Source organism: Mugil cephalus, chromosome 19, assembly GCF_022458985.1.
Source record: "Mugil cephalus isolate CIBA_MC_2020 chromosome 19, CIBA_Mcephalus_1.1, whole genome shotgun sequence".
Taxonomy (NCBI): Eukaryota; Metazoa; Chordata; class Actinopteri; order Mugiliformes; family Mugilidae; genus Mugil; species Mugil cephalus.
Window position 1 is genome coordinate 13,095,751 of NC_061788.1, and position 25,089 is coordinate 13,120,839.

General features: G+C 44.7%; 1 protein-coding gene across 4 annotated transcripts in view; it reads left to right on the top strand.

Moving 5' to 3' along the window:
• The window catches only part of sh2d3ca (SH2 domain containing 3Ca), a 51,463-nt gene that overhangs the window by 21,606 nt on the left and 4,768 nt on the right, over positions 1-25,089 (top strand). For 2 of the 4 annotated variants that reach the window (XM_047570047.1, XM_047570049.1), the window contains 6 exons: positions 19,114-19,242; positions 21,239-21,388; positions 22,553-22,830; positions 22,951-23,028; positions 23,647-23,774; positions 23,864-24,236. In XM_047570047.1, coding sequence (XP_047426003.1) covers positions 19,114-19,242; positions 21,239-21,388; positions 22,553-22,830; positions 22,951-23,028; positions 23,647-23,774; positions 23,864-24,236 — 1,136 coding nt within the window. The remainder of the gene's footprint in view (positions 1-19,113; positions 19,243-21,238; positions 21,389-22,552; positions 22,831-22,950; positions 23,029-23,646; positions 23,775-23,863; positions 24,237-25,089) is intronic. The other 2 variants (XM_047570048.1, XM_047570050.1) reach the window with 1 other exon arrangement.

Consider the following 25,089-nt stretch of genomic DNA (forward strand, 5'->3'; position numbering starts at 1 on the left):
ACGCAGACACAGTTGACCTTTGTCAATGGTAATTCTTTCATGTTGGTTTGGTGTGTTTGGCCCAAAGGGAACCCTCATAAAATTGGCCAACCTTGAGGAATCTGTTCAGAACTAATAATGTACACGGGCTCTCAATCTTACTTGGGAGTGGCAATAAACATATCCCACAAGAAGGTTGCTGTCATAGGGCCTATTTGGGCAACTGCCGATCGGCTAATGCAAACAGGATTTCCTGCAAAGACAGCTTCATTGCTTTCTTAGAAGCTTTACCTTCCACTTTCCCAGATAGCCTCCATGGTGATATAGCAGGTAAACATTAGTACATTATTCGACAAAGGAATAAGAAGAAAAGAATGATCTTACAGAAAACCCAGCAATGACTCACCACATACGTACCTGCACTGATTTTGCGATGACACTTTCAACATCTGCCTTACAGTATGAGTCGAACAGAGGACATAGCACGTCTTAGCTTGAAGGCTTTTACTGCGAAGCAGCAGCAGCAGGATGCATTAAGTTTGCTTTAAGAGCATGTTAAAGAGTCCACTAGTGTTTGATTCTTCAGCTGTGCTTTGTCCCACTGATACATGTCTTCAGGCACTCCGCTTCACCAAACCCCAGAACACGCTCACCATTCAAACAAGTAAAAATGCAAAAAAAAAAAAAAAAAAAACTAAATGGTCTCTTCATATCATGACTTTTAGCTGCAGGCCGGGATCACAGAGCTTTCCAGCTCGGTGCTTCATGTAATCATCTCCGCTCTGCAGTCATGAGAGAGGAAAGCTTTAAAATAGAACAACATAAGAGCATAAACCTATGCTGAATGCTCCTGTGCATTTAATTGCGGTTTCGCTTCTTTAAACAGAGCCTGGCAGAGCACAGATTATTCTGAAGAATACTTGCCTGCAGGTTAAATTAACACAGCCTTCAAGTCAGTATTGTAATTACCTCTTTTTTTTCTCTCTCTCAACATATGTTGCGTAGGTCTTAATGATAATAAGTTTGATGGATATTTACATTTAGGCTATTCATCGTTTAATGCCTTAGCTTCTATAAATTTCCTGTTCGCCGTCTATGTTTTAGATCGTTTGTGCCGTTACTTTGGCTTGTTTGATTCTGCATATTAAGAGCTGTGCAAAGCAATGCCAAATAATGGCATCGGCTTCTGAGCTGCTAATGGTGAAGGCCAGCTGTTCCTGGATGTGAAGAATGGTTGCTAAAAGGCACAGATAATGCTTTAAATCAAGATGTATTATCTTCAGTGGCGAAAGATTGAATGTATGGGAGTAACACTGAATATGAGTTGATTGCATGGCCTATTAGTTCAGCTCATATATTACAGACACTTTGTTCATCGGTGATTATCTTCTTGTCTCATCTCACAGTTAAGGTTGAACCGGTACTGCTTCCTGGAATTGAGTGCGACAGCTTTTTTTGACTGCGAAAGAAGAAGATGAGGTTGCCCTCTTCCTTTTTTTTCTGCTTTGATGCTATTGACAACGTTTTGATGCTACAGGGGTGTGACTTTTTTAAAAAAAAAATGTATATACTTAAAATAAGTAACTACAAAAGCCTGCACTTGGCTGAATCTGATCCAGTTATTTTGAAAATACCTGAATCGGCCCCCGATACCGATCAGGACACCCCTTTCTTTGTAGTGCAGACTGGACTCAGTCGGTATTAGTGCGTAACCCTAGTCTCCGCGCTCGCGCTGTGTTTTCTTTTTCCACGTTCATTCTCAAGCTCTAATATTGGGTTTTACGATGAAGTAAGCCGTTGGTTTTACTCACAAACTTCCAGAACTGAAACAGACTTCATGTGTGAATGAGGCCTCTGAAGTGTGTCTCCACCAATCTCTCAGTGAAGAAATCACACATGTCCGTAGACGAACACCACACACACACACACACCACGCTCGCATATGCTGGGAAAGACACAGCTGAGAGGGAGTGTGGCATAGTGAAGGGATTTGGAGCAGGAGGCTGGCAATTGTTTCCATCTTCATCTTTGACCTCTCCTGACCTCGGAGGAAGCGGAGGCTTTTAGGTCGCAGGCTGCCATGGCTTTAAAGGCTTAGTTCTCCCAAATGAAACAAACAGCCCTTCCTTCAATGGGGAGGTGTGCTCTCATGCTTTTAATGGCCATTGTTTGATTGAAAAAGTTGGGCCTTCTGGTTTGAAATGAGAGCAGTCTGTTGGGTAGGACCTTCTCAGACACGCAGGTGGAGCTGGTAATCGCAGGCGCGGTCACACAAAGGTTTGATTAATAACTCCAGGGTTTCACTCGAACATTAGAACATTAGCAGATATTAGAACTGTGGTGTTAAAGTCGTGGAAAATATTTTCCATTTGTTTATTTAGGCTGAATGTTCAGAACACAGTGTGTCCGCTCTGGGACTTTGTATTTCGTTTAGGTGAGGATTTTCCAGCTCTCCATGCTGGTGTTGCTCTCCGCTTGAATTTCTAATAAATCCCACTGGGTAAAAAGCGTGTTTGAGTTACGAAAGGCCCCGGACCTCTGTGGACTTTTTAATGCGTCGTTTTCCTTTATGAAAAGACCCGGGGGCTGTTAAAGCGTCTCTGGGTGATTTGCAGGGAGCAGCTGAGAATGGCACACTTGCTCTCGCTCGCTTTATCTCCCTCTTTGCCGCGCACACCCAACGTACGCACAGACATTCAGCCATGTATGTGTGCATGCCTGAACATGCATGCGTGGATCTTCAGATTACGGATTTATTTATTTATTTTTTTAATCAAAATGGTGAATTCTTTTTGAATACTTCCATTTTGTTTGCATTCATCCTTGTTAAACAGCTGCTTTTTTGAATCACTTTAGTTTTGGCACTAGCACAGATACCATTATGCAAAAAAAAAAAATGGGGGTTATTAATGGAGCTGATCACGGTGTTAATGTGGATCAGATACAGATACTGATTAGAGATTAAATCAGCTTTATTGACAGAAATGTGATAGCTTTGTTGAGAGTAATTAAATTCAAATTAGATTAGATCAGATTAACACTTCTGTCGGTAAAACACACAATTTTTGCAGTGTGCACACAAAGATCATGCGCTGGAGCCCATGATAACCCCTGCATACACGTAGTCACGGGGTTTTAGTGAAAGTAATTAGTTTGAGCGGAGAGAAAGATGAGGGGAACGTGGTGATGGAGCTGTAGATAGCAGTTATTATGCTTCCTCAGTGCGATATTTAAGTAAGAGAAGTGTCCCATTGTGAGAAAGTAATGGACAAGGTATGGAACATCCTACAGCGAGGCAGGTATTTTCTGTATCGGGACATCTAAATATTCCTTGGTTAAGTGGCTTCCAAGGCAGGGTATTAAGATGTGTATCTACATATAAGCTCACATCGAGCGCTTTTGGGATTCAGATTCACCTCTTTTGTTCTTGCCTGAAGTCTTTGCATATGCTGGGAATTACGAGAGTGACATCATAGTCTAAAAAAAGGGATGCTGGGCTGAGGAGTAGCGGAAGGTGTGGGTGGTGAAAGGCAGAGGCGAGCGCAAGAAAGAGAGACGCAGGAGAACGGATGTGCAGCGCGTCGTAACGGGCTAATTTCTCGTGAGCCGCTCTTGGAGGATGTGTCTGGCGTCTCTCGCGGGAGTGTTTACACTCACACCATCACACAAACACACTTCCACACACTGGAAGTGAGTCCCTTTGCTTTTTTTTTTTTTTTTCCCGCTCCTTGAAAGCAGCTGCAGAGGCAAAGGCGAGGCAGACCTCAAAAGGTGTGCACAGTCGAGCATCAATGAAAAGTGTTGCGGGAGCGCACGTGTGTGTGTGTGTGTGTGTATGTGTGTAGTTTATTGCAAAGTGAGAGTCCCAGCTAGCAGTAAAAGCTCCATCTGCATCACCATGACAACAGCCCGGTAACAACAGGGAGACAACACCCATCTCAGCCCTCCCAACCCCCATCAGCTGTGTGTGTGTGTGTGTGCGTAAGTACGGGTGAGTGTGTGCACGCTCGATTTGATGCATATTTGATAGTGTGCACTTTATTGAGATTTCAGTGTGTGTGTGTGTGTGTGGCAGAGAGCGCGTCCATTAGGGGCATCCCAGCAGGTACTGTCTGTGTCTCAGGATGATGGACACGGCCCTAATGGCTCTGTGTGTATGCCACAGTGGGGAGTGGTCACCCGGACAAACGCACACAAACACTCGCGAGCGCACGCGCTCGCATGCGCGCTTCATTGCTGCCTCCGTATGAATGGAAGTGATACCTCAGCAGCGCTCCCCTGCCGTCTGCCTCGGCCAGCCAATCGCGCAGCTCGCTGCTCAGCCTCCAGGAGGAGATGACATCATTGCCGGCCAATGGCATCACAGCTCAAGGGCGTGCTTCTCTATGCCGCTCTGCATGGCCAGGGGTGAAAAGGAAGGGTGTGCGTGCGTGCGTGCGTGCGTGCGTGCGTTTGTAAGAGACAGATAAAAACCGATTGAAATGCATGTGCAGTCTACCTGTGGGATCAAACATTTTCATCCCATCAGTCACTGCTCTGTTTGTGCCCTTTCTTCTTTCTGCTTTTCTCGCATTTCTTTCTCCCTCTGTAACTTCTTTTCTCCCTTTTTAAGACTCCACCTCCCCGCCATGCTGACTTACTTATACGTATATATCTGTACGGCTGTAATTTTATTTATTTTTACTTAATTTATTCTGAGGTTTTTACATTTGCACTGCTACTACTACTACTTTTTTTGTTTGTTTTCTTTGTCTTCAATCTCAGTTGCCGCTTTTTAAGCCCATCTTCCACAGTTGCGTCTTCAGCTACACCATCTTCATCATCATCTGCACCTCCTCCTGTCCGTGCTTGTGTGTCAAGTTACAAGGACAGCCGATAGGTCATCGTTTTTATTGTGGCCAGGCAAAATTTATGTGTGTGTGTGTACACTGACAAAGCAGAGAGTAGGATGTCACCGTGACAAAGCTGCAGATACGCAGGTTAACCCGGATACAGCCTCCTTTTCAACAGATGAACACAAGAGATTCTCAGGAAGAAAGCCAGCAGTATCACACATCCCAAACTACGCCTTGGCCAAAAGATGAAACATGTAAAATTCAGGGATTTTTAGACTAAAATGAAATAAAGCAGTCTTTATGAAGCTGCTTCACAAGCACTGGCTTCATAAGAGTAAACAGTGGTCACCATGCATTTGTGGATTGACTTGGAACGCACTTTATGTTCACAGTGTGTTACTACTCCACGCTGCGAGAAACCTACGGAGGCTTCAGAGAGAGTCTCTTGCCAGGCCAGTGAATTGTGATTTCACTTGAGTTTTTGTCCGGAGTCAAAGTCTTGGCCGCGTTTCAACGTGCAAAGCTGATTAATTCTCTGCCGTCAGTCATTGATTAATTAATTAGATGCTGTGTCACCATATGTGTGAGTCTCCATGGTAACAAGGCTACATATTTGGCCGTGGCAATTACTGAATTATTGACTTAACTCTGACGGAAGGGATAGTAAAAGCGCACCCATTGCATAACGTAACGTTACAAAACATGCTATATAATGTAACTCATGGATGGGTAACTGGTCTTGTTACTGGTCTGGCTCTCGTCACAGTCGGGATTTGAACGTCGTCGCTAGAGACTTGTTAGCAAGCTCGGACGCTAATGCCAGTGCTAGCAGCCTGGCAGTGGAGGGTCCAGCCTTCTGTTTGCTCAAGCATGAGGTTAATGTTACGCTATCATTCAGTGGTTTGGAAGTGGTCCAGATCCACAATTATTTTGTTTTGTGGGGACATTTGATTCTGCAGATTTTTACAGTGTCAAAAATGTGTGTGTGTGTTTGTGTGTGTTTTTTTTTCTTGCTTTGGCAAGAGCTGCATGATACCAATGTTGCAGCCTGAAAGGGGGATTGTGCAGATGTAGTGTCATCGTTATACTTAGGGAGGAGTGAACATCATAAACAGAACAGAAAACTGACAAAGACAGGGAGCAAAGCTGGGAGGAAGACATGAAATCAAAGGCTGCAAAATAAATGGCAATAAATTAAACACGGAGGCTCTAAATCCTACCAATTTTTGGCGTTCTCTAGCCTCTGTCTGTCCTTCAACTGCTGCTCCCTCCCCTTTCGACCCTTTCCTGTTTAACTGCGTTGGAGAAATGCACGGTGGATTTGTGGTTTTCCCTTCACACCTGTCACTGTCAAGATAGATGGTCCTAGTATGGATGGTAATGGTACTGGCTGCCGGTTAAATGGCAAATAAGAAATAGATGTGTATATGTGTGTGTGTGTGTGTGTGTGTGTGTGCACATGAGAGTGCAGGTTACGGTATACGTTTAAATTCATGCACGCGTGTCTGCACCTGGACAAATAAATGCATTTGTGTGCGTGCGTATGGATGTATGTGTGTGTGTGTGTGTGTGTGTGTGTGTGTGTGTGTGTTCGTAGAGAAGGTTTAGTGCTGATGAATCATGAGACCTTCCATCCATCAGTGTGACGACCTTTTACCCCCAAAAGCCGGCAAATTAGCCATTAATGGTTAAGCCCAGAGAAGCGAGGATGACAGCGAGTGGCACAGCCCACAGGGGAAATTGTGCTTGTGAGCGAGCGCTTGTGTTGTGTGTCTTCTTGACGGGAGGAAAGAAAAAAGACTGAAGCCGAGCAAAGTTGTGCTTTATGGAGCGTGGGCCCTGATTTACCATGCTATAATTAGCATATTTGTCATAATAAGGTCATTTTTAGAAACAGTACTTAGAGTTTGCTGACATTCATGACTCCCCACCCTCTGTTCCACCAATTTCGCAATCCGAGCTGCCAAAATTAAAGGTTAGATTTGTATTTCCAGCAGAGTGAGTGCGGTGCCCAGAGCGTCTTTCAGCTGTCCCAGCTGGTCCCTGTTGTCAGAGACACTAACGGCTCCTGTTTCATTTAAAGACAAAGAGAAGAACTGGAGTGAAATAGTAATGAAATGAAAGAAAACCAATGAAAGCGTTGGTCTGTAACAAATGTACACAAAAGAACAATAAAAAACACTCAAAAAATGGATTAAAAAACAGTTGATCTCAGAAGAAAAGCAACAATTAAATAAATGTCAAACCATTTAGCCAATTTTCTCTTCTCTATAGTAGGTGTCTCTCCTGTGTATACGGTGTCCGCTGAATTGTCCTTGTTGCATGCCCAAAGCCCCATCCACGCAAAAAGACATTTGTTCATCGTCCATCACTTTATAGCTGACAGTTGGTTGGTAGTTGACGTTCCATGCTCTGGTTCCCTAGGTAATCTTCTTGTGTATTTCCATCCCAAATGGAAGCAAGCAGAATTTAAGAGTTTAAGTATATGGACAGAGAAGATTTTTCTTTCCACCATCTTATTTCCACTTGACAAGACAATACCATCGCCTCTCCACCTGGTTTCATGTAACGTTCCAGTGCTGGTGATTTTAGAGGAAGGAACCACGATTTTGGATGGTGTTTACTTGCAGTAAAGGGTTGGGGAACTTTATTTGCCTCCTATCTCAACTACAGTATATCAGCTGTAACAGGAAGTTCCCATTGGTCGGTGTCTCAAAGATGAGATTAGTTCAACTTGGACCCGTCCTTCTTGTTGCCAAAGTTTTTTGTTTTTTTTTCTTTAAAGTTATTGTTGCTACAATCCACTGAATTTCCTCAGCAGTCCGCAGTGTCCTGTCACTACGTTATTGCGGGTCCGTCCGTGTGTGCATTTATTTGTTTTCGTCTCCAGACAGCACCAGACATGACCGATACGAGCTGACAGCCAGAGAGTACATTCTGCTTCTGTCACATTTCCTAAACACACAGACCGGGAACAAGCCTATATTGTTTTTGTGCTCTGTTTAACTGCATCCATTGCAATGAATGGGTGTACATACAACTATTGGTGTAATTAACTAAATAAGGATCTCAAATGGAAGTCGGACTACCAGCCTACAGCTACAAGCAGCATGTACAGCATACTTTTGAAGACAAATGATGTATAAATATACACATTAAACTGGATGTGTATGAATGTTTGGTTTAATGATTAAGCAGCTTTTTATTTCCTTCCCTCGTCTCCGCCTCCCAATGCACTGCTTCACTCGCTCTCTCTTTCTCTCTGTTTTGCTGATGGAACAAGGCGATGCCTCGCGATAGTGACACGCATCCACACGCACAAACAGCTACACACACCCCGACATCCCGGCTGAGTGGACTGGGGAGGGAGAGTGTACGGAGACTGATATGATATGCGGTTGAGAGACGGCAGGTTGGAGCAGGAGGAGGGATGGAGTGAGAGATGAGAGTAGAGGGCAGAATAGAAACGCTGAAGAGGGAAAGAGAGGAAATGTAAGAATAAAGCATTTCAGGGGGTGAAAGAAGAAAAAAAAGCTAATGGAGTGAGTTAGCAAGATGATAAAGGACATCTCAAGAGAACGAGAGTAAGCGACAGTGCAGACATATGAGCCGTGGTGCTTGTCAGAGAGAGGAAATGAGACAACGGACATCCCCCTTGCTTATTTCCTTATCTCCATCCTTGCCGGCTCCTTCTTGTTAAGATGTGTCACAGAAGAAGGGGAAAAAGAAGACAGGTTCAGAAAATTATGAGCCTTCCGAATACAGAGCACAACATGTCGAGAGAAGAGCGAGAGAGAGAGAGGGACCGCGGAGTTTGCCTAAAGCGTGGCAGCCGGAGAAACCTGATGAGAGGTGATGGAAAAACGAAGCGGCGAGGTAAAGGGGAAGCCGTGTGATGAGTCAGACGTGTGTGTACATTCGAGCTGTCCATAAATTGAACCGCGGCGAGGGAGAAAGTGAAGTATGAGAGGCATGGAAAGGCAATGGAAAGGATGTGATTGAACAGCAAAGCTTCCATCCATCCCTCGTCTTTACTCGGAGCTTTGGCCCGGCCGGGAAAATGGAAAGGGGTTGGTACGTCAGTCTGATCCAGGGTTAACGGAAATCTTGAGTTTTATTACGTACAGGTTTTATCATGCGTCTGAGTGTTAAGTCGCTTGATTGAGTTTTTCACCCGTCAGGCTGCCGCAGTGTGGACAGGCCTCAATTCTTCATTCTGCGACGACTTGAAAGGCAGTTTAGGCACCTGCATCAATTTGACGACGTAACGGCGACAGCATACGCGGGTCCTAGCGCCACGGCTGAAATGCACCTCCCCAGAAATGTAAATACAAACAGCTAAGAGCTGTGATTGGTCCGCTTGGTTGCAGCCTATTTCTGCTTTAATATTTCCATCTACTTTTCCATTTCAGTTTTCTACTTCTACGTTAATCAGGAAGTTCAGAGATCCAAACATTTGTGTGACTCGTCTTCAAAATTTCGGGAAAAGTTTTAGTCGCTGTTGTTGAAAGTGAAGCAGGGAGTAGAAACAAAAATTAGCCCGAATGGCAAATGTAAATTGCTCACACAAGCGTTGGCTATGTGCGTCGGCTACTTGCGGTATGTCCTTTTAAACGAGCTTTTAGTGGTGTCTGTTACAGTTCCTGTGTGGGGGTGAAGGTGCGGTAAACAAATCCGAGAGCTGGAAATATGACTAATAAATGTTGTACTTGTCCCAAATCCTCTCAGCCGTGTTGGCAGAAGCGCAGGTCACCACATACTGTAATGTGTGTGTATTTACAGCGTGAGTCACCGTAAGAGAACAGCAACGCGCGCAGTGACTGAGTGGGCTGCTCAAGTGTTTGTTTACTCTTGTGTGGCTTCACGACTTTATTTTCAATCTATTGTTGCTCTTACTGTCAGATCTTAATGCAGTCGGGCGCAGGCTGTGGCGCTGGAGCGAACCTGTAATCCAGAGTTCCAATTAATTCTGCGTAAATTCAAACGAAATCCGGATCTTTCGAGAATCCTTGTCCCGAGGCGGGAGGACTTGGCTACTCGCCCGTGGGGAAAACTGATGACTCAAGTGCAGGACTAATGCTGTAGGAATAGGTCGCACATACGCACAATTGGGATACCGTGATAACTGCTCCCAACCAGCCATGTTTTCCTCTTCGGTACACCCCACTGCACATGACGGAGCAAAGCACACATGGGGCACATTAACCTCTCCCTGTCACGCACACATACCCAGATATGTTTCCTCGGGGAAACACCAGCTGGGGCATGCAGAGTATGGAGTTACCATGGCAACAGCATCTATAGGAGTGGCCAAGCTGAGTCGACCGTAAGAGACCGGGGTGTCAATATATGCGCTGGTCTCATTCTGCATGCATTTCTGTCGGCTTGTGGCGTTTCAGTTTTCATGTTATGATGCTACGCTGCAGTCATGTCCGCTGTCAGTTGTTGTGTCAACTCACTTAAGCTCTCTCTCTTTGTCCCATTTTCTGCGCAGAAGTTGTGCAAATCGAAGCTGAAATTACCAAACAACACGTGAATCCGACTTTGTTTATTTTTAATGGCTTTCTTTTGTATCATCTATTGAAGCAGCTCAAGAGAGCGCTTCTCCAGGCTCCACGAGGCGGTGTCGCATTGCTGCTTCCTGCCTAATATGCTGTTCACTGACAACGACCGCGCTTTAATTGATGCAAGGAAGTTTGACGGTAGACAGGATCTGACAGACAGGACTTTCCCTCTGGGCAAGTGGCTGGCGGAGTGGTTCATCTCTCTCCCCCCCAACTGCTTGGATACAAACATTTCAAAGACCTAGATTATATTTAACAAGACAGACAAAATAGTGAAGTCTAAAAGTCTGAAGTCAAATGCATTAAAACGCGGGAGCAAATAAAGTCATGAAGCCATTAATAAAAAAGGGGTGGGAGGGGTCAAGGATTGGGGGGTGGGGGTTTAGAACTGAGATGATCAGACACACCTTTATGGGTAAGCACTGGAAATAGAACGACAGGAGGTGTGGCCTTGGTCTGGATGTTATAATTCATGGACACAAACTTGATTTATGTGCGTGAACCTCTTACCATTCCAGTCTTTTTGCAAAAAAAAAACAAAAAAAAAAACCCACCTATTTAGGACATATCCAAAGTAAACTGAATGCTGTTCATGAACATTTTGGAGCTCACGCATGGTCTTGGTCTCTTTTAAAAGCCAACACTCTGAACTTTCTATCACACAAGTCAGAATCTTAGTCTTATTGTTCTTGAGTAGTCAAAGTAGGCACACAGCTAAAAAATAAAAAGTTGTTGGCTTCGCCTGAGTTTTTTCGTTTTGAAAAAATGCCTTGGCTGTGTTGGTTGAACTGTTTCAATCAATGGCATCAGCATAAAATTAGTGTAGCATGCATATACAGTATAACCATATATGACCCAGCGGAATGTTACAGGTTAAAGTTAAAATATGCGTCTGAGTTGGTGATTTTGAATCCTTTCATGCCAGTCATGCTGTCGCTAGGGTTTTTAAAACTCATTAAAATGCTTGAAATGCATGAACCAAATTCAGATTGACTGTTACTAATTTGGATGTCCACCACACGCAAGTGTGACATCAGCTTTCTGCAGCTGTACTGTAACACACCTACATGCTACACAGTTAGGGGCTGATTGGGCCTTACATTAATCATTGGGTTAATTAGCGCATGTATTAATTTGCAATAGATTTGTTGTTGCATCCAGTTTTATCAACGCCTGCGTTGCCGTGTAATTAGCAGAAGCAATCTGAATTGAATTAGGTTCAAGCGAGCTATCTAATTTCTTCCACAGAAACATGTAATTAAATCTGTGTAATCTTTAATCAGCAATTGTATCTTTCTCTGGTTTGCTCTGTATCTTTAAAAAAGAAAAAAACATGTTATCTGCATCTTCAGCGAAATGAAATGCTGTCGTCTCCATCTCCACCTGCGCGGAGACACTGCCGCGTACGCTGCGTGCTTTTTTGTGTGTGGTCTTGTTTTTCCTGCGTTTGTTGTGTATTTTTATTGACGGGGGAAAGAAGAGGGGTTGCGTCTTGGCGGATGCTTTTGGGAAATGGATGTTTACTCCCCTCACTGTTGTGTTTGTGTGTGTCTGTGTGTGTGTAGCCTACAGGCCTGTTTAGCAGAGAAACGATGGGTTAGGAGGCGAGGGAGAGGAGTGCGGTTGGACTTAGCAGTCAAACATCATTAAAATCCTCTCCTCTGTGTGTTTGGGCTCGTGTGGAGTGCGCTTGTGTGCATCAGCGCGAATGTGTTAGGATTTCTCGTTCTTTTCATGTTTGTGGAGAGAAGTTTCTTTGTGTTTATTTTTTCTTTCTTTTTTTTTGCATATCTTTGATGATCTCAGTTTTCCTTCTCATCGCCGCTGACAGCTCTGTCATGAGCAAACAGATTTATAAATGAGCCCTCAAAGTTACATTTCAATTCGCCAGAGTGTCAGTGTTGTCAATGTGCGCATAATAATCATACACAACGCCGCACTCGCACACGAAGTCACACAGAGGACATTTAGCCCTTTAGGCCCGCTGATTGTCGTCATATATCTCCCGCTACGGTGACAGGCTGGCGCGCAGGTACACACACACACACACACACACACACACACACACACACACTCATGTTTCACTCTCAGTAATGGCCTCCTCATCAAAGTGCTGATAGATGTTGTTGACCAGGTTGATTGGAGAGGAAGTGCGTTAGTGGTCCTTTGAGCTGGAAACAAATAGCAGGAAGTGAAAGGCAGACGAAGATGCATTAAAATATGAATGACGGAGTCAGACGGGGACATGGGTACACTCACTTGCCAGCTCATTAGGTACGCCAGTGAACAACGAATGCATTCTAATAGAGCGGTCCTCCACTAAATCTGAAACTCATGAAGAGTATGGTATTTAAATAACTGAGAGAGCTGTTGATTCAGTTGTGTTTTTGTGTTGGAGACTGTGGTTTGTACTGTTGAACTGTTTCTGTTGTTTTGACAGTCCCATTGAAATGAGTGGGTTAGGCCAAATAACGTAGGCACTTTTGTGTTCAATTCGAAACCGTTAAACAGATTCACTAGATCAAGTATCATCGATGGTCAGATGTGTTTTCAGGATTTTTCAAGTGAGTTTTTTTCTTTTTGCTTTTTCTTTAAAGCCGTTTTAAACTATTATGGTTATTTGCTCAACTGTATTTGACCTAACGTGTTGACATGTACCTGTAGCTGCGACTGACTGACTGATTATAAGGGACATTTTGAGTGCATTCATTTTTGTTCCTTACACTGAGGACTCCCTTAGTTCATTATTTTGTCTTTTTTACAAAAATACCTATAAACAGCCAGCATCAAGTGAAAGGACCACACTGCGAACAAGGAATGTCAAGAAAGCAAAAAATCCTTGTATCAAAGCAATACGTCTTATATTTTGTTCAGAACTTTGTGCCTATTTTAAGATTTTTTGTCAAGCTAACAAAGCTTAACCCACTGGCAGATTTTTTTTTCCAGTAATGCTGTTTTTGCAGAGTAAGGAGTTGATCAAAGTATTTCTCTCGACACTGCTGCCCTTTCCTTTGATTGGTGGAGGTAGTAGATACTATTCGCATATCTTAAGTCATAAAGCGCAGAGTAAATGCAGTTGCTTCGGGTTCATTGTTAGAAACGTCGCAGTAGAAATCCCCTCATTACTGTACCTCTTACCTGTAAGCTATTTGCTTTGTCACTGTTAGCTCGAGACAAAATGAAAAAAAATGTAAAGAGATAACACAAGAGGAGCCCGGGGATATATGGGGGGGGGGAAGTGAGCAGAAGGAGAGTGTAGTTTTGAGAAAGAAAGAGGAGCCGTGCGGTGCAGAGTGGCACTGTGCTTCCTGCAGTCTCAGTGGGAGTGTAGCTGGATGTCATATCCCGTCCACCAGCTGTCACTCAACAGAGGGGCTCTCTGCCTTGACACCATACTGACTGACAGCACACAGCAGTGCGCTATATATATATATATATATGTGTGTGTGTGTGTGAGTGTGTGTACTTCTGTGGTAAGATATGCTGTGTATCAACATACAGCTCCGTCAATAGGGAAGTGCCTTGTGTGTGTTTGTACATACAGCAGACACTCATTCCTAATGACAGTAGAAGGTCACCGCCACCACTCTCATATTCTCCCTCTTCTTCTCTGCCCCACTCTCTCTCTATCCGTCTGAAGGGGCTGGCCGGCCCTTTGATACCGTCTGATCACAGGAGACATCAGCGCTGTTATTTATACCCGCGTGTTGTTTTCAGAGTGCTCCGTATATCCCGATTGTGATAAGTGCTCGAGCGGACAGAGTGGAGTTAAAGCTCCGGCGTTGAGTTACGCATCAACGCCGGCTACGTTCAGCCCCTCGACAAAAGAGTTCACACAGTGCTGATTCAGCCAGTCGGCAGCAGAAGTTTTAAGTCTAGTTTATGAGCTTAAAGTAAGGCCGGTAAGATTTCGAACTTGTGCAGAGATGTTTGAAGTAGCTTCTCATCATTACACATCAACCTGTAAGATTAGAGACGTTAGAATTTTTGGAATATTTACAAAACACTGCTAGATATATGTCTGTCTCCACAGAGTGTTGGAAATGAAACCATGACACTATATCTCGTCCTGTTTTATTTATATATTTCCGTTTTTTTTTTTTCATATATGATATTCATATATAAATTTCATATTCATGATTATTCACCTCTTGTGTATTCACTGTTTGGTGCAAACATTGTAAACATTGTTTACTCCAAAAAAAATAAAAAATCCCAGAGGTATTCTCCTATTTTTATTTTAATAAGGTGCAGGCTTGTTAGATGCTGCATTGAGGTTGAACCAGATCCACGTTTGATATAAATAAATAAAAAAAATGCCAGTTTTCTTTATCTGTTGCATTTGGCTTTCATTCACAGTCATTCTCACCTTGCAAAAGAAAACAGTGAGTCCAACACGACATCCCTCCGCCCTCCGATGCTCGTATCATTTTCCGTGTGACTTATAGACCTTCTGCGCTACTACATGAGATCCCGCAGAAATCAGGCTGGAGGGCACAGAGGGATTACAGCAGGCTGGAGAAGGGCGATATTGGCCACATACGCACACATAAACCCCTATAATGCCAGTGTGTGGGTGTGTAATAGGAGATAGGAGGATTTGAGGGCCCTTTCGCAGTAATCCAGGTCTCTATCACCCAGCAAGAAAGGAGGCATAGGGTGGAACGGGGGGGTGGGGGGGGGGGAAGAGAGAGCAGATCAAGGGATCGCAAGGTTCTTCAGTAACGAGACCTCTGACCTCAGAGCGCAAGCGCGCGCGTGCATGCCTGTGTGTGTCACACACACACACACACACACACACACACACCCGCTCACCTATCCAAACCCCAACAACCTCCACCCCACTTGTCAGGGTGTTACCATGACAACAGGGTTAAAGGCTTGCCCACTAGCTGGGAAAGAAAGAAGGTGCATTCTGTCATGAGCTCAGATCCAAGTGCTGCACTCTGTTTAGAGTGAATTCATCTCTTTTGTTGCCTTTTTTTTTTTTTTTTTTTTGATGGAATGCATTCTCCTTCTTCCCACTTAGCATCCGCGCTGGTGAGTCTTTTTTTTTTTCGCCCTCCTCCTGCAGGTTCTCATACTTGTCAGCAACTGTTTCCCATTTCATTCCTCACCGACGATGCCCGCGCTCCCGGAGTTCTTCGTCTTGAGTTGCTACTCCACGTTGTGGTCCTTTAGCAGTAATTAACGGGTAAACTTTTGGAGCCACAAACAACAGCGCGCTGCACCACCACGCCCCGCTGTGAATGCCTGATTGAACTGAAAGTGGTGACTCGGTGCAGTTTAATCTTGCCGTAATGAGACCTCGCGTCGTTTGCCCAAATCAAACGATGGATTTTGTTTTAACTGCAGCCCATAACACTGCACACGGCGAATGAACGAGGTAAATAATCAATGCAGTGCAGAACGGAGAGAAAAACAACAACAAAAAAAAAAAACATAGTAACACACACGAATGTGCCAAAAAGGGTGCGAGTGCGTAATGTATGTATAAATATGTGCATATATTTGGAATCTCTCCCCATTATCATCCCTTTCATTTACTTTCCCTTTTCGCGGCTCATTCTTCTTCTTTCTGATGCCGATCGACAGCAGTCAATTTTCTCTGGGAGGAGGGGCGGGGGGGTGGTGTGGTGATGTCATGAGACAAAGCCGTCTAAATGGCCCGCTGCGAGGAGAGGAGCCTCGAGTGCGTGTTGGTGTAAATTAGGTGATGGATCGCGCCGCAGGTGTTATCTATAGCTGGATTTCACACGTGCACACAACCCCCTGACCCCCGCAGCATGCCTCCCTTCCTGCGTGTCTGCGGCTCTGACTCGAGTGACATGAGTTTGTGTTGTCTGTCAGTCTGTCTGTCCGTCCGCCCGTCTGTCTCCGCGCCTTCCTGAATGTCTGATGCCTCGTCTTTATGTATGCAAGCTGTTTCGTGCGTCTACGGCTGTTTCTGTGGGGTGTCGGCTTCTGTTCCCCTCCCGTTTTGTCTGCTTGTAATTCCATTGACGTCTGTGTTTTGGTTTAACGACTGTTGCGCCGATGCATCCGCGCTCACTGTACTTCGCGCACATCCTCCAAATGTCTGTGCGGTGTGTCTGCTTCTAGTAAACCAACAGGAAATGCAACTCTGTAAGAGACTTTCGACTGGTTCAACTCAGTTTTATTTAAATAGCCTCCATCAAGCGTCTCCACCCAAAGTCTAAAAACCCCAGGGCGGGCGGTGAAGTGACAGTGGCAAGGAGAAACTCCCTTTTAGGATTAAGAAACCTTGAGCGGAACCTGTCTCATGTTGGGGGACCATCTGCTTGAGGCCAGGAGGGACAGAAAGAGTGAAAAAGAAGAGAGAAAAAAGAGGGAGGTGGGACAGAAACGGAGGGACGAGAGGGCATGACGCAAGCAGATAGGTTCATACAGGCATCTGGATAAAGCATATGCACAGCATACAGTAAAAACATGACACCAGGGGACATGGGAGATTGAGATGGAAAATAGCAGATGTGGCAAAAGTGCTTACAGTCACAATAATAAAAGCACAACAGGAACAGTTAACTGTATGTAGTTTTTTCAGTAAGTGCTGATATATAGTCCTTTATTGAAGGGAAATGAAACCGACAAACAAGTATCATGATGATCATTTCCGCCGCAATCGGATAGATGGCTACTACTGTATATATGAGACACATAATTTCAATTTATATCAGTTTAATTCATACATGAGATGACAATAAACAATTTTTCTTTCCTGTGTCCATTTATTTTTGGTCATCGTGTTCCCTTTGATGTCGGCCCATTCCATGAAGCCTATCATAAATAGAGCCCCGCTGACATTTCAATTTGCCTCATAACCCATCAAATATATATATATTTACACACACACACACACACACACACACACACACACACACACACACACACACACACATGCTCGCACACACACATACACGCAAAGTTCATTGTTGAGCACGAGTTTGGTGGCAGCCCTCTCCTGGGTTTCCAGGGAGACAAGGAAAAGCAATAACTGCACACTTGACCCCACTGCTCTTTTATTGGCCTCTTCTCCCCCCCGCCTTTCACACACATATACACTCACACACCTCAAATCTAATCTGTGAGAGTGAGCCTCCGTGGCGATATTCTCCCCAAATCCCCCTGAGGTTTGGAGAAGAGAGACCAAAAAGAGAGAAGAGCCAGGAGTGGGGGAAGTTAATAATTTCATCTCGCAGTGACCTGGTGATGATGAGATCGACTGGTTGGCTCTTGTAGAGTCCTCTAATCACACACACGCACGCACACAAGCAAACATGCAGGCAGGTGGAAACTCACTCACATTTTCAGCAAACGACAAACTTCTTGAGGCTTCATGATTGTGGTGGATGAAGGGAGGAACTGTGGGCACGAGGGAGAAAAGTAAGCGAAAGTAGGAGAAAAACACTGACCCGGAAAAAAAAAAGAAGCTCTGATCGAGGGAAAATATTAGGAGGAACGACGGGCTAGCCTTAGCGACAAGGCTGTTTACTGTTTATTTTGGTCTCCAGTCTCATTTCTCTTCATCCTGGCAGAGCCGAGATGATTTCCTTTCACTGTTTATTCCTGTGTGGATTTCTCTGTTTTGTGCGTATTTGTGAAAGGGTATGTGCAGACGTGGGCGTGCGCGCGTGTGCACGCATCTTCAGTTTTAAATGATCTGAGGTCGCTTGTCTGAACTCAGTCTTTCCGCAGTCATCACTTCTTACGGTGTCTTTACATAAAATCAGTCCCACTCCGGGGTTTTTCCGTTTTCCTTTCGTACCTGAGCGAACCGTGCTGCTGCAGAGCACAAATCATCAGTGGCTCGCGTAAGATGACAGGCCCTTCAAACATTTGCATTTGCTGCAGTGTTGTTTTTTGTGGCATTAAAAAAAGTCATATTTTCATTATGGATTCAGTTTATTAGTGCATCTGGTCTTGTTACAGTTGTGTGGGCCGTTCGTCGTGAAATAGTTAACTTTGTAGACACATTTAATGGCCCTCAACTTTTTGAGGGTTAAAACTTGGATTTAGGGTAAATGTAATGTTATGTTAAGGGGATAGGGAATGCATTATGTCAACAGTGTGTGTGTGTGTGTGTGTGTGTGTGTGTGTGTGTGTGTGTGTGTGTTTTACAGCCCTGATTTCCCCCATGAGTTGCTCTTTGTATAAACAGAAATGTGAAGCTTGGAAATGTGAAATATGTTTCGATTTGTTTGTGCCTCGTGTGCGTCGGCGTGCATGAGCCTGCGCGTTTGGCTGTGTTGCGAGCCGTGCAGAGTGGCCACTCTTAAAGGCTAAAGCCAGGTCTCCACGGTGCATAAGAACAATAAGAGCTCGCCCGTGATGATTTCTTCCTCTTAGTAATCAGGTCAGGGTCGATTGGATAGTTTCTCGTGTGTGCGCGCGTGTGTGCACATTTGTGCGGAAGGCACCACTCAGTGGCGCTTCCCCGCAGTGTTGCCTTCTGTAACGCGGGTGTGTGTTTTTGTCGGCGTGCGCTTGTGTAAAATATGGTCTGTTGCACCACACACTGTATTACGTTACAATAAAGATTATACTGCAGTTCGTATTGAACGGTTTCAGTTATGCACTTATAGATATACATGGGCTCAAATCTCCTTTGAGATTTCAGTCTCAACCCCGGGATGTATCTTAGTAATGCAGATTAAATATAGATTTCCGTGAAGATAATAAAATATAATTTTTCTCCCCTTGTTTTTCTCGTGCAGTTCTCCAAGGAGAAGTACCTGTTGGAGTCTCCTCCCGAGAAACTTCGCAAGGAGCTGGAGGAGGAGCTGAAACTAAGCCCTGCTGACATAAGGAGCCATGGCTGGTACCATGGACACATACCCAGAGAGGTAAGGAGACGGTGCCGTACACAGAGAGGGCATTGTGCTAAGGTAACAATGGAGGTCAAGAATGGACAGGCTTGTCCACGCTTGCAGGTTTTCCCCTTTATAAATGTGGCGATTATTTCGCCCGTTTTGCGTCTTCGAAAATGAAATATCTTTAGGGTTTTAAACAAACCAAGCAATTTGCAGATTCCACGTTGGTATCTGGGCTTTTTTTTCTAATATTTTCATTGAAATAATCAGTCAAAGGGGAAAATAATCATTCCAGCCGCAGCCTTGCGTTGTTTGGTTTAAACTTAATCGTGTTTCTAGTCAAACACGCAGTGCTTTCACCCAAAAAAATGAAACTTCACCCATTTATCAGGAGTCGGTACGAAAATTGTCAGTTTTCAAGAATCACCGCCGAGGTAAGAAGGCAAGTCGTCAACGTGGACTCTCCGTCTCCGTCTGTAGCAGCGAAGTAAATTATGTTTAGACAATTTCGGAAAATGATATATTGCTGGTTTTGTTTTCACGTCAACCTCTCATTTCGTAGTTTATGTTAAAAACACCGAATTTATTTAGATAAAAGGGACGAACATAATAGCATTTAATTGTGGGCTGACGTGGTTGTCAGCCGGTTGTGTTAGTTGAGCGATTACTTGGCTGAAGTCTCTGGCTTTGAAAGCACAGTTTAAATGCTTTACACACAGAACGACACTGATTAATGAATCCCATCATCTGTCACAGCTCAGCAGAAACTGCTTTAGCGTTCGGAAGGAGGGGAGACTCTGCCAAACAGACAGCTGCGTTACGTTGCCGATGTACGCAATTGAATTTCACAGCTGGTGACTGTGGGACTGTGAGACACTCGCGCACACCTCACGCACATGTGGAGGGTACTTGTTCGCAGACGAGGGCCTCCGTCTCTTGATCAACCTCTGTCTCTCTTTGACACACACATAAACACAGACACGGATTCAAATCAGCCATCTGTGAGTCTTTCCTCTGATCATTTACATAAAATATTCATTTATTCATGGATGTGCCCCAGTGTAAACTTGGGGAAACCCCGGGCATACTGGTTACCAAAACAATGCATGGTGACTAGACCTCGCGAGCAGCTACTGTACTTTAACTCCCTTAAACCCCATCCCTCCTCTCTGATCAAGACATTAGTGTTCTTAAGACCTCCACTGTAGACAGAAGTAAGAGAACGAGTATCCAGTGTTGTTTCCCTTAAGTCACATTGTTTCATACATTTTTATATTTCAAACTGTTAACGTGGTATATTCCTAAATGCACTGGATTACGTACCTCAAAGCCATTCTGTTGTTTCAATGGGAACATTGAGAAAAGCGTGCGCTCCTTCTAAAATTTTGATCTGTGTATGTGCTGCCTCCTGCTGGCCGATGGTAGTACTTACCACTGGCTGACGTATTTTTTTTGCCTGGTCCCTGTGTCGAATCAATTTTAAGCCTTGAACATTTTGCTTTATAGTCTGTTTGCATGTACTTCGAAAGAGAATATGCTGTTTGAAGCGTGTTTCTCTTTTACTACATGGCTACTGGATCAATTTTTGTGATTATGTCTCACAGAACTCAATCTGCAGTGTTTGGTATCAGCAAGATGTACGGCCCGAAGCCTTTCCTCAGACCACACTCTGGATTGTCAATAAATTCTAAATAAATTTCACTTAGCACTAAAGTCAATATATATAAAATATGTCTTCAGAAAGTAATCCCAGACACTGTCGCTTGGATGATGATGGATTTTATCCATTATTGCCAATCCAACCTGTGCATACCGGAGACAGTTTTTTTCAGTGAGAGATAGTTGTGTTTGTTCAGCAGCGCAAACCATCCTAAGGCGTTGCTATAAGGGATCAAAATTTTCTCAATTCAATTATTAAGTGTCAGAAACTAAACATTAACATACAAGCTATAGCTCAGTGAGACAAGTTTGCTCTGAGCTTTTTTATTTTATTTTATGACTTAAATCGTACTCTTTTTTACCCCCCTAGGTGTCAGAGACTCTGGTTTTACGTAATGGAGACTTCCTTGTGCGTGATTCACTGACCAGTGTGGGTGATTATGTTTTGACCTGTCGATGGGATAACGAGGTGCTGCACTTCAAGATCAGTAAAGTCCTGGTCAAATCCAGTGAGACTAAGGTACGTGTTGGTCTTTTACTGGTTTGTGTCACTTTTTTTTTTTTTTGATGCACTCCTATATGATGCTAGCAAGTCAGTTAATTAGTTAGTTAGTTAGGAAAAGCATAGATGAAACTAATTCTGATTTAAATGTATCAGTAAGTGTTGCTAGAGAGTCAGTGTGTACAACACCAGTGATGCATTAGAATGAGTAAAACTGCATGGCGTTCAAGTGGCCATGTCAGATGAGAGTCATGATAAGGCCTTTTATACGCAGATGCTTGTCTAGAGGCCGTTGAGGTAACAATTTAAAAAGCTATTTTACACACAATAAATGTGGTTAGCTTCATCTGTGGGCAAGTGTAACCTGCCATTGATAATTTGGGAGGACAAACTAACTTGCTCCTGTCCATCGCTTCCAACATTTAAGATTGATGGATTTTCTTAGTCATTTTCTTTTGCTCTTTGTGTTCACGTGAATACTGGAAACAGCTCTCGGTGTGTTAACCACTGAAAAACCATAACGCACCCTTGTTGGTAGCGCCATTGTGTTTCCATAGCTCATCTTATAAATACTGAACGTGTATGAATGACTTCTTCCTTGTGGTAAATGAGACTTACATCTCCCCAAATGCTTCCCTCAAATAGTGTCACGTTTTTACCGGTAAAGTGAAAATGTCACACAAGTTGTAAGTTCACAACTTCTCAAGTTCCATTTGATTGTATTAGTCCCACTAGTTTTTCATTAGTTTAGCCTCCTCTCATTTCAGTTCAGACTCTTTTACACCAACACGCACACCTGCAGCCTGAACCTCCATATCTGAATGGAATTTTTTTTTTTTTCGTTTATCTATATTTGCCAAGTCAATATCTGTCTTCCTTTTTAAAATGTCTGTTTTCTCTTGTTGCCCCTGGCGATTGAGATAATTACATGCGGAGGCTAATTTGGTGCAGGTGTGCCTCGTTCGCCAGCTGTGGCCCTGCTACTCTCTCTGCCTCCGAGCTTTAATTCCGACCCAGCGTGCTGATGTCAGATTCTTTCCTTTAATGTGCTTCAAGTTGTTATTAGATCACTCCACACTGACAGAATATAAGAGGAACAGCAAAATGATGTGCTCCTCGCTCAAACACATGCAGCAAAGAAAAAAAAAATGGAGAACCCTAACCCTGTGTCTTCATCTCCAGGTGCAGTACGTCCTGGAGGCGGACAGCTTCGATTCGGTCCAGGAGCTCGTGCGGTTTTACGTGGGCCAACGCAAGCCGGTTTCCCAATCCAACGCTGTCCACATCTACTGTCCGGTCAGCAGGACCGTCCCCCTGCGGTACCTGGAGGCCACCTTCGCCCTCTCCATGAGCAAGCAGGGCTCGGCCTACTCCCCGTCCAGCCAGAGGGGGGCGTACATCAAGAGGAGGAGCGTCACCATGACCGACGGGCTGACGACGGAGAAGATAATACCTCACAGGTGAGCCGGGATAACGGGAGCGCGTCCTTTGATTTGGATGCATTTCTGACCTAAACGCGTTCTCTCTTGCAGTTTTCATCAGCTTGTTTCATTGTCGCTTTATGTTATGTACACGATTAGTGACTCAGACAGCCCCAGTCCGGTTGAGACACCAGTGGCACCGCCGGAACCAGAGACGGAGCCTGTGCCGAGCTGCAGGTTGTGCTTGTGTTTGTGTGTGAAAGACACCGGTGTTGTTGTTGAGCACTGAACCTAGTGCACTTAGCGTCCGCCCTTCTGTGGTCCCCTCACTTCACAGACACCACTACCACCACCTCCCCGAGTAAAGGGCACCAGCTCCTCAGAGCGAAGCTGTTCACTTGGCCTCCTCTGTGATGATGGCCCACTCAAGTTTCAAACATTAAAGGCTGTTTGAAACTTAAAATTGGATCTAGAAAGGAGGAGCAGGCGAATATGTTGTGTACAGTGGGAAACAATAGCCTCGCGGGGAGTGGAGAGGAGCATTTGTAAGCGAAGAGGTCGGGGAGGGGGTATTATCTATACTGAAAACAGCTCCCAGTTAAATGGTCGCTATAAATCTTTAACGTTAGTTAAGCTTTCGTTTTCTCCGTCTTTTCCCCTCACTCTGCTCCGTGTTTCTGCTGCTGCTTCCACGTCCCAAATGTGGGTTTAGTTTAGTCACAAAAGTTACACCAACTTTAATGAAATAATGAACCTATGCACCTATTCCTGTCACCTGAAATGACCCTGAGCTGCGCTGCTTTGTTCCCGTCCTTCTATCAGGTTTTTAATGTTATTTAAATCCTGTGTTTTCAGCCCGTCGACCATCCACCACCATAAAGACGCCATGCGGAACTGTGCAATGAGCATGGACCAGATTCAGGAGTATCGGTGCCCTTTGTCGCCTGTTGGGGAGACCCCACTGTCTCCCGCTTATAGCGCTAGTAAGTGCCAGACGCATAAATAAATAAATAAAAAGTCGTCACATTCACCAACAGATACTTAAAGTTTTTTTTTTTTTTTTTTTTTAAAGTCACCAGGCAAAGAGCCCACTCCGGCGGGCGGATTCTGGCCGTCGTCCCTCCCTCCCCGGCGATGCGTCGTTCCAGTGAACCTCAGCTCAGCCCCTCGGCCGGGGACATCCCTCCGGAGCATCCCGCGCGCACCTCGCACTCGGCGCACTCCTCGCCCGCCCATCACCCCAGCTACCCGTCGCATTCCTCGGAATCGGCGGGAAGCTACTGCGACCTCGGACCTTGCCCCGCCGGGCCGCCCAAACCCCCGACTAAGGGCTACGTAGAGCGACTGCGCGTTGAGGAAAGGAGGGCGGAGGGCGCGAGAGAGGAAGGGGAGGGGACGTTCAGCGCCCCGCAGGTGGAGACGGCCTCGTCCTTCAAGCCATCCAGGTACGAGACGTGCAAACAAGGTGTTTGTGAAGGATGAACTTGATACACAGGACAGCACAGAACAACGTACTTGTGTGACTTTAGTGAAGAAGTACAATTTTTATGGCTGAACATATGTTAATAGCCCATAGGAAGGAGAATGGGTTCAGAAATTTGGCCAACCTTTAAACTTAAACCCGTACAGTTGGGGTCAATACACTTGCTGAAATTTTTGGTAGAGGGCAAAAGTACAGTGAGACAGTTCTGAGAGACACTGCGGTAGAGTGAACAGGGACCGGAAAACTGACTTGAGCAAACAACAGATAATCCTGTGGGAAATACCCCGGGGGGCAGACTTTGTGCTGAGGTTAGAGACACAGCAGACACCGCATTTTATTTGGGCTTACGGTGTCAGGGGAGGAAACGGCAGATGAAGCTCGTAAGAGGAAAATGGTCGGGTACACTGAGCCGGCAGCAGCGAGAGAGCAAGTAGCATATTTTGGACACCTCGCCGTTCCCCAGTGAAATTGCGGTGCAGGAGGATTATTGCTCAGTCGCTGTGGGGGAAATTGGCAGTTAAAGGCAGGAAGGAGCTAATGGTGGAGGCATCGGTGTGAGCCAGTGATTGGCACATCTCATCCCGTGTAGCAGCAGATATTGTGGCGGTGGAAGTCGATATTTTCATCACATTTATTGGCATGTCAGCAGATAGATTGCACAGCAGAAATGACACCGTAAAGCACGTATGTGATAATCATTAGATTTTTAACTGTAACTAAAATATGAACGGGGGCCAAATGATCCACTTGAAGTCGTAAACCCTACACGCCGTTCGAACGACGTGAAGTGGACCACTTCGCCTGACCTGTTTGAT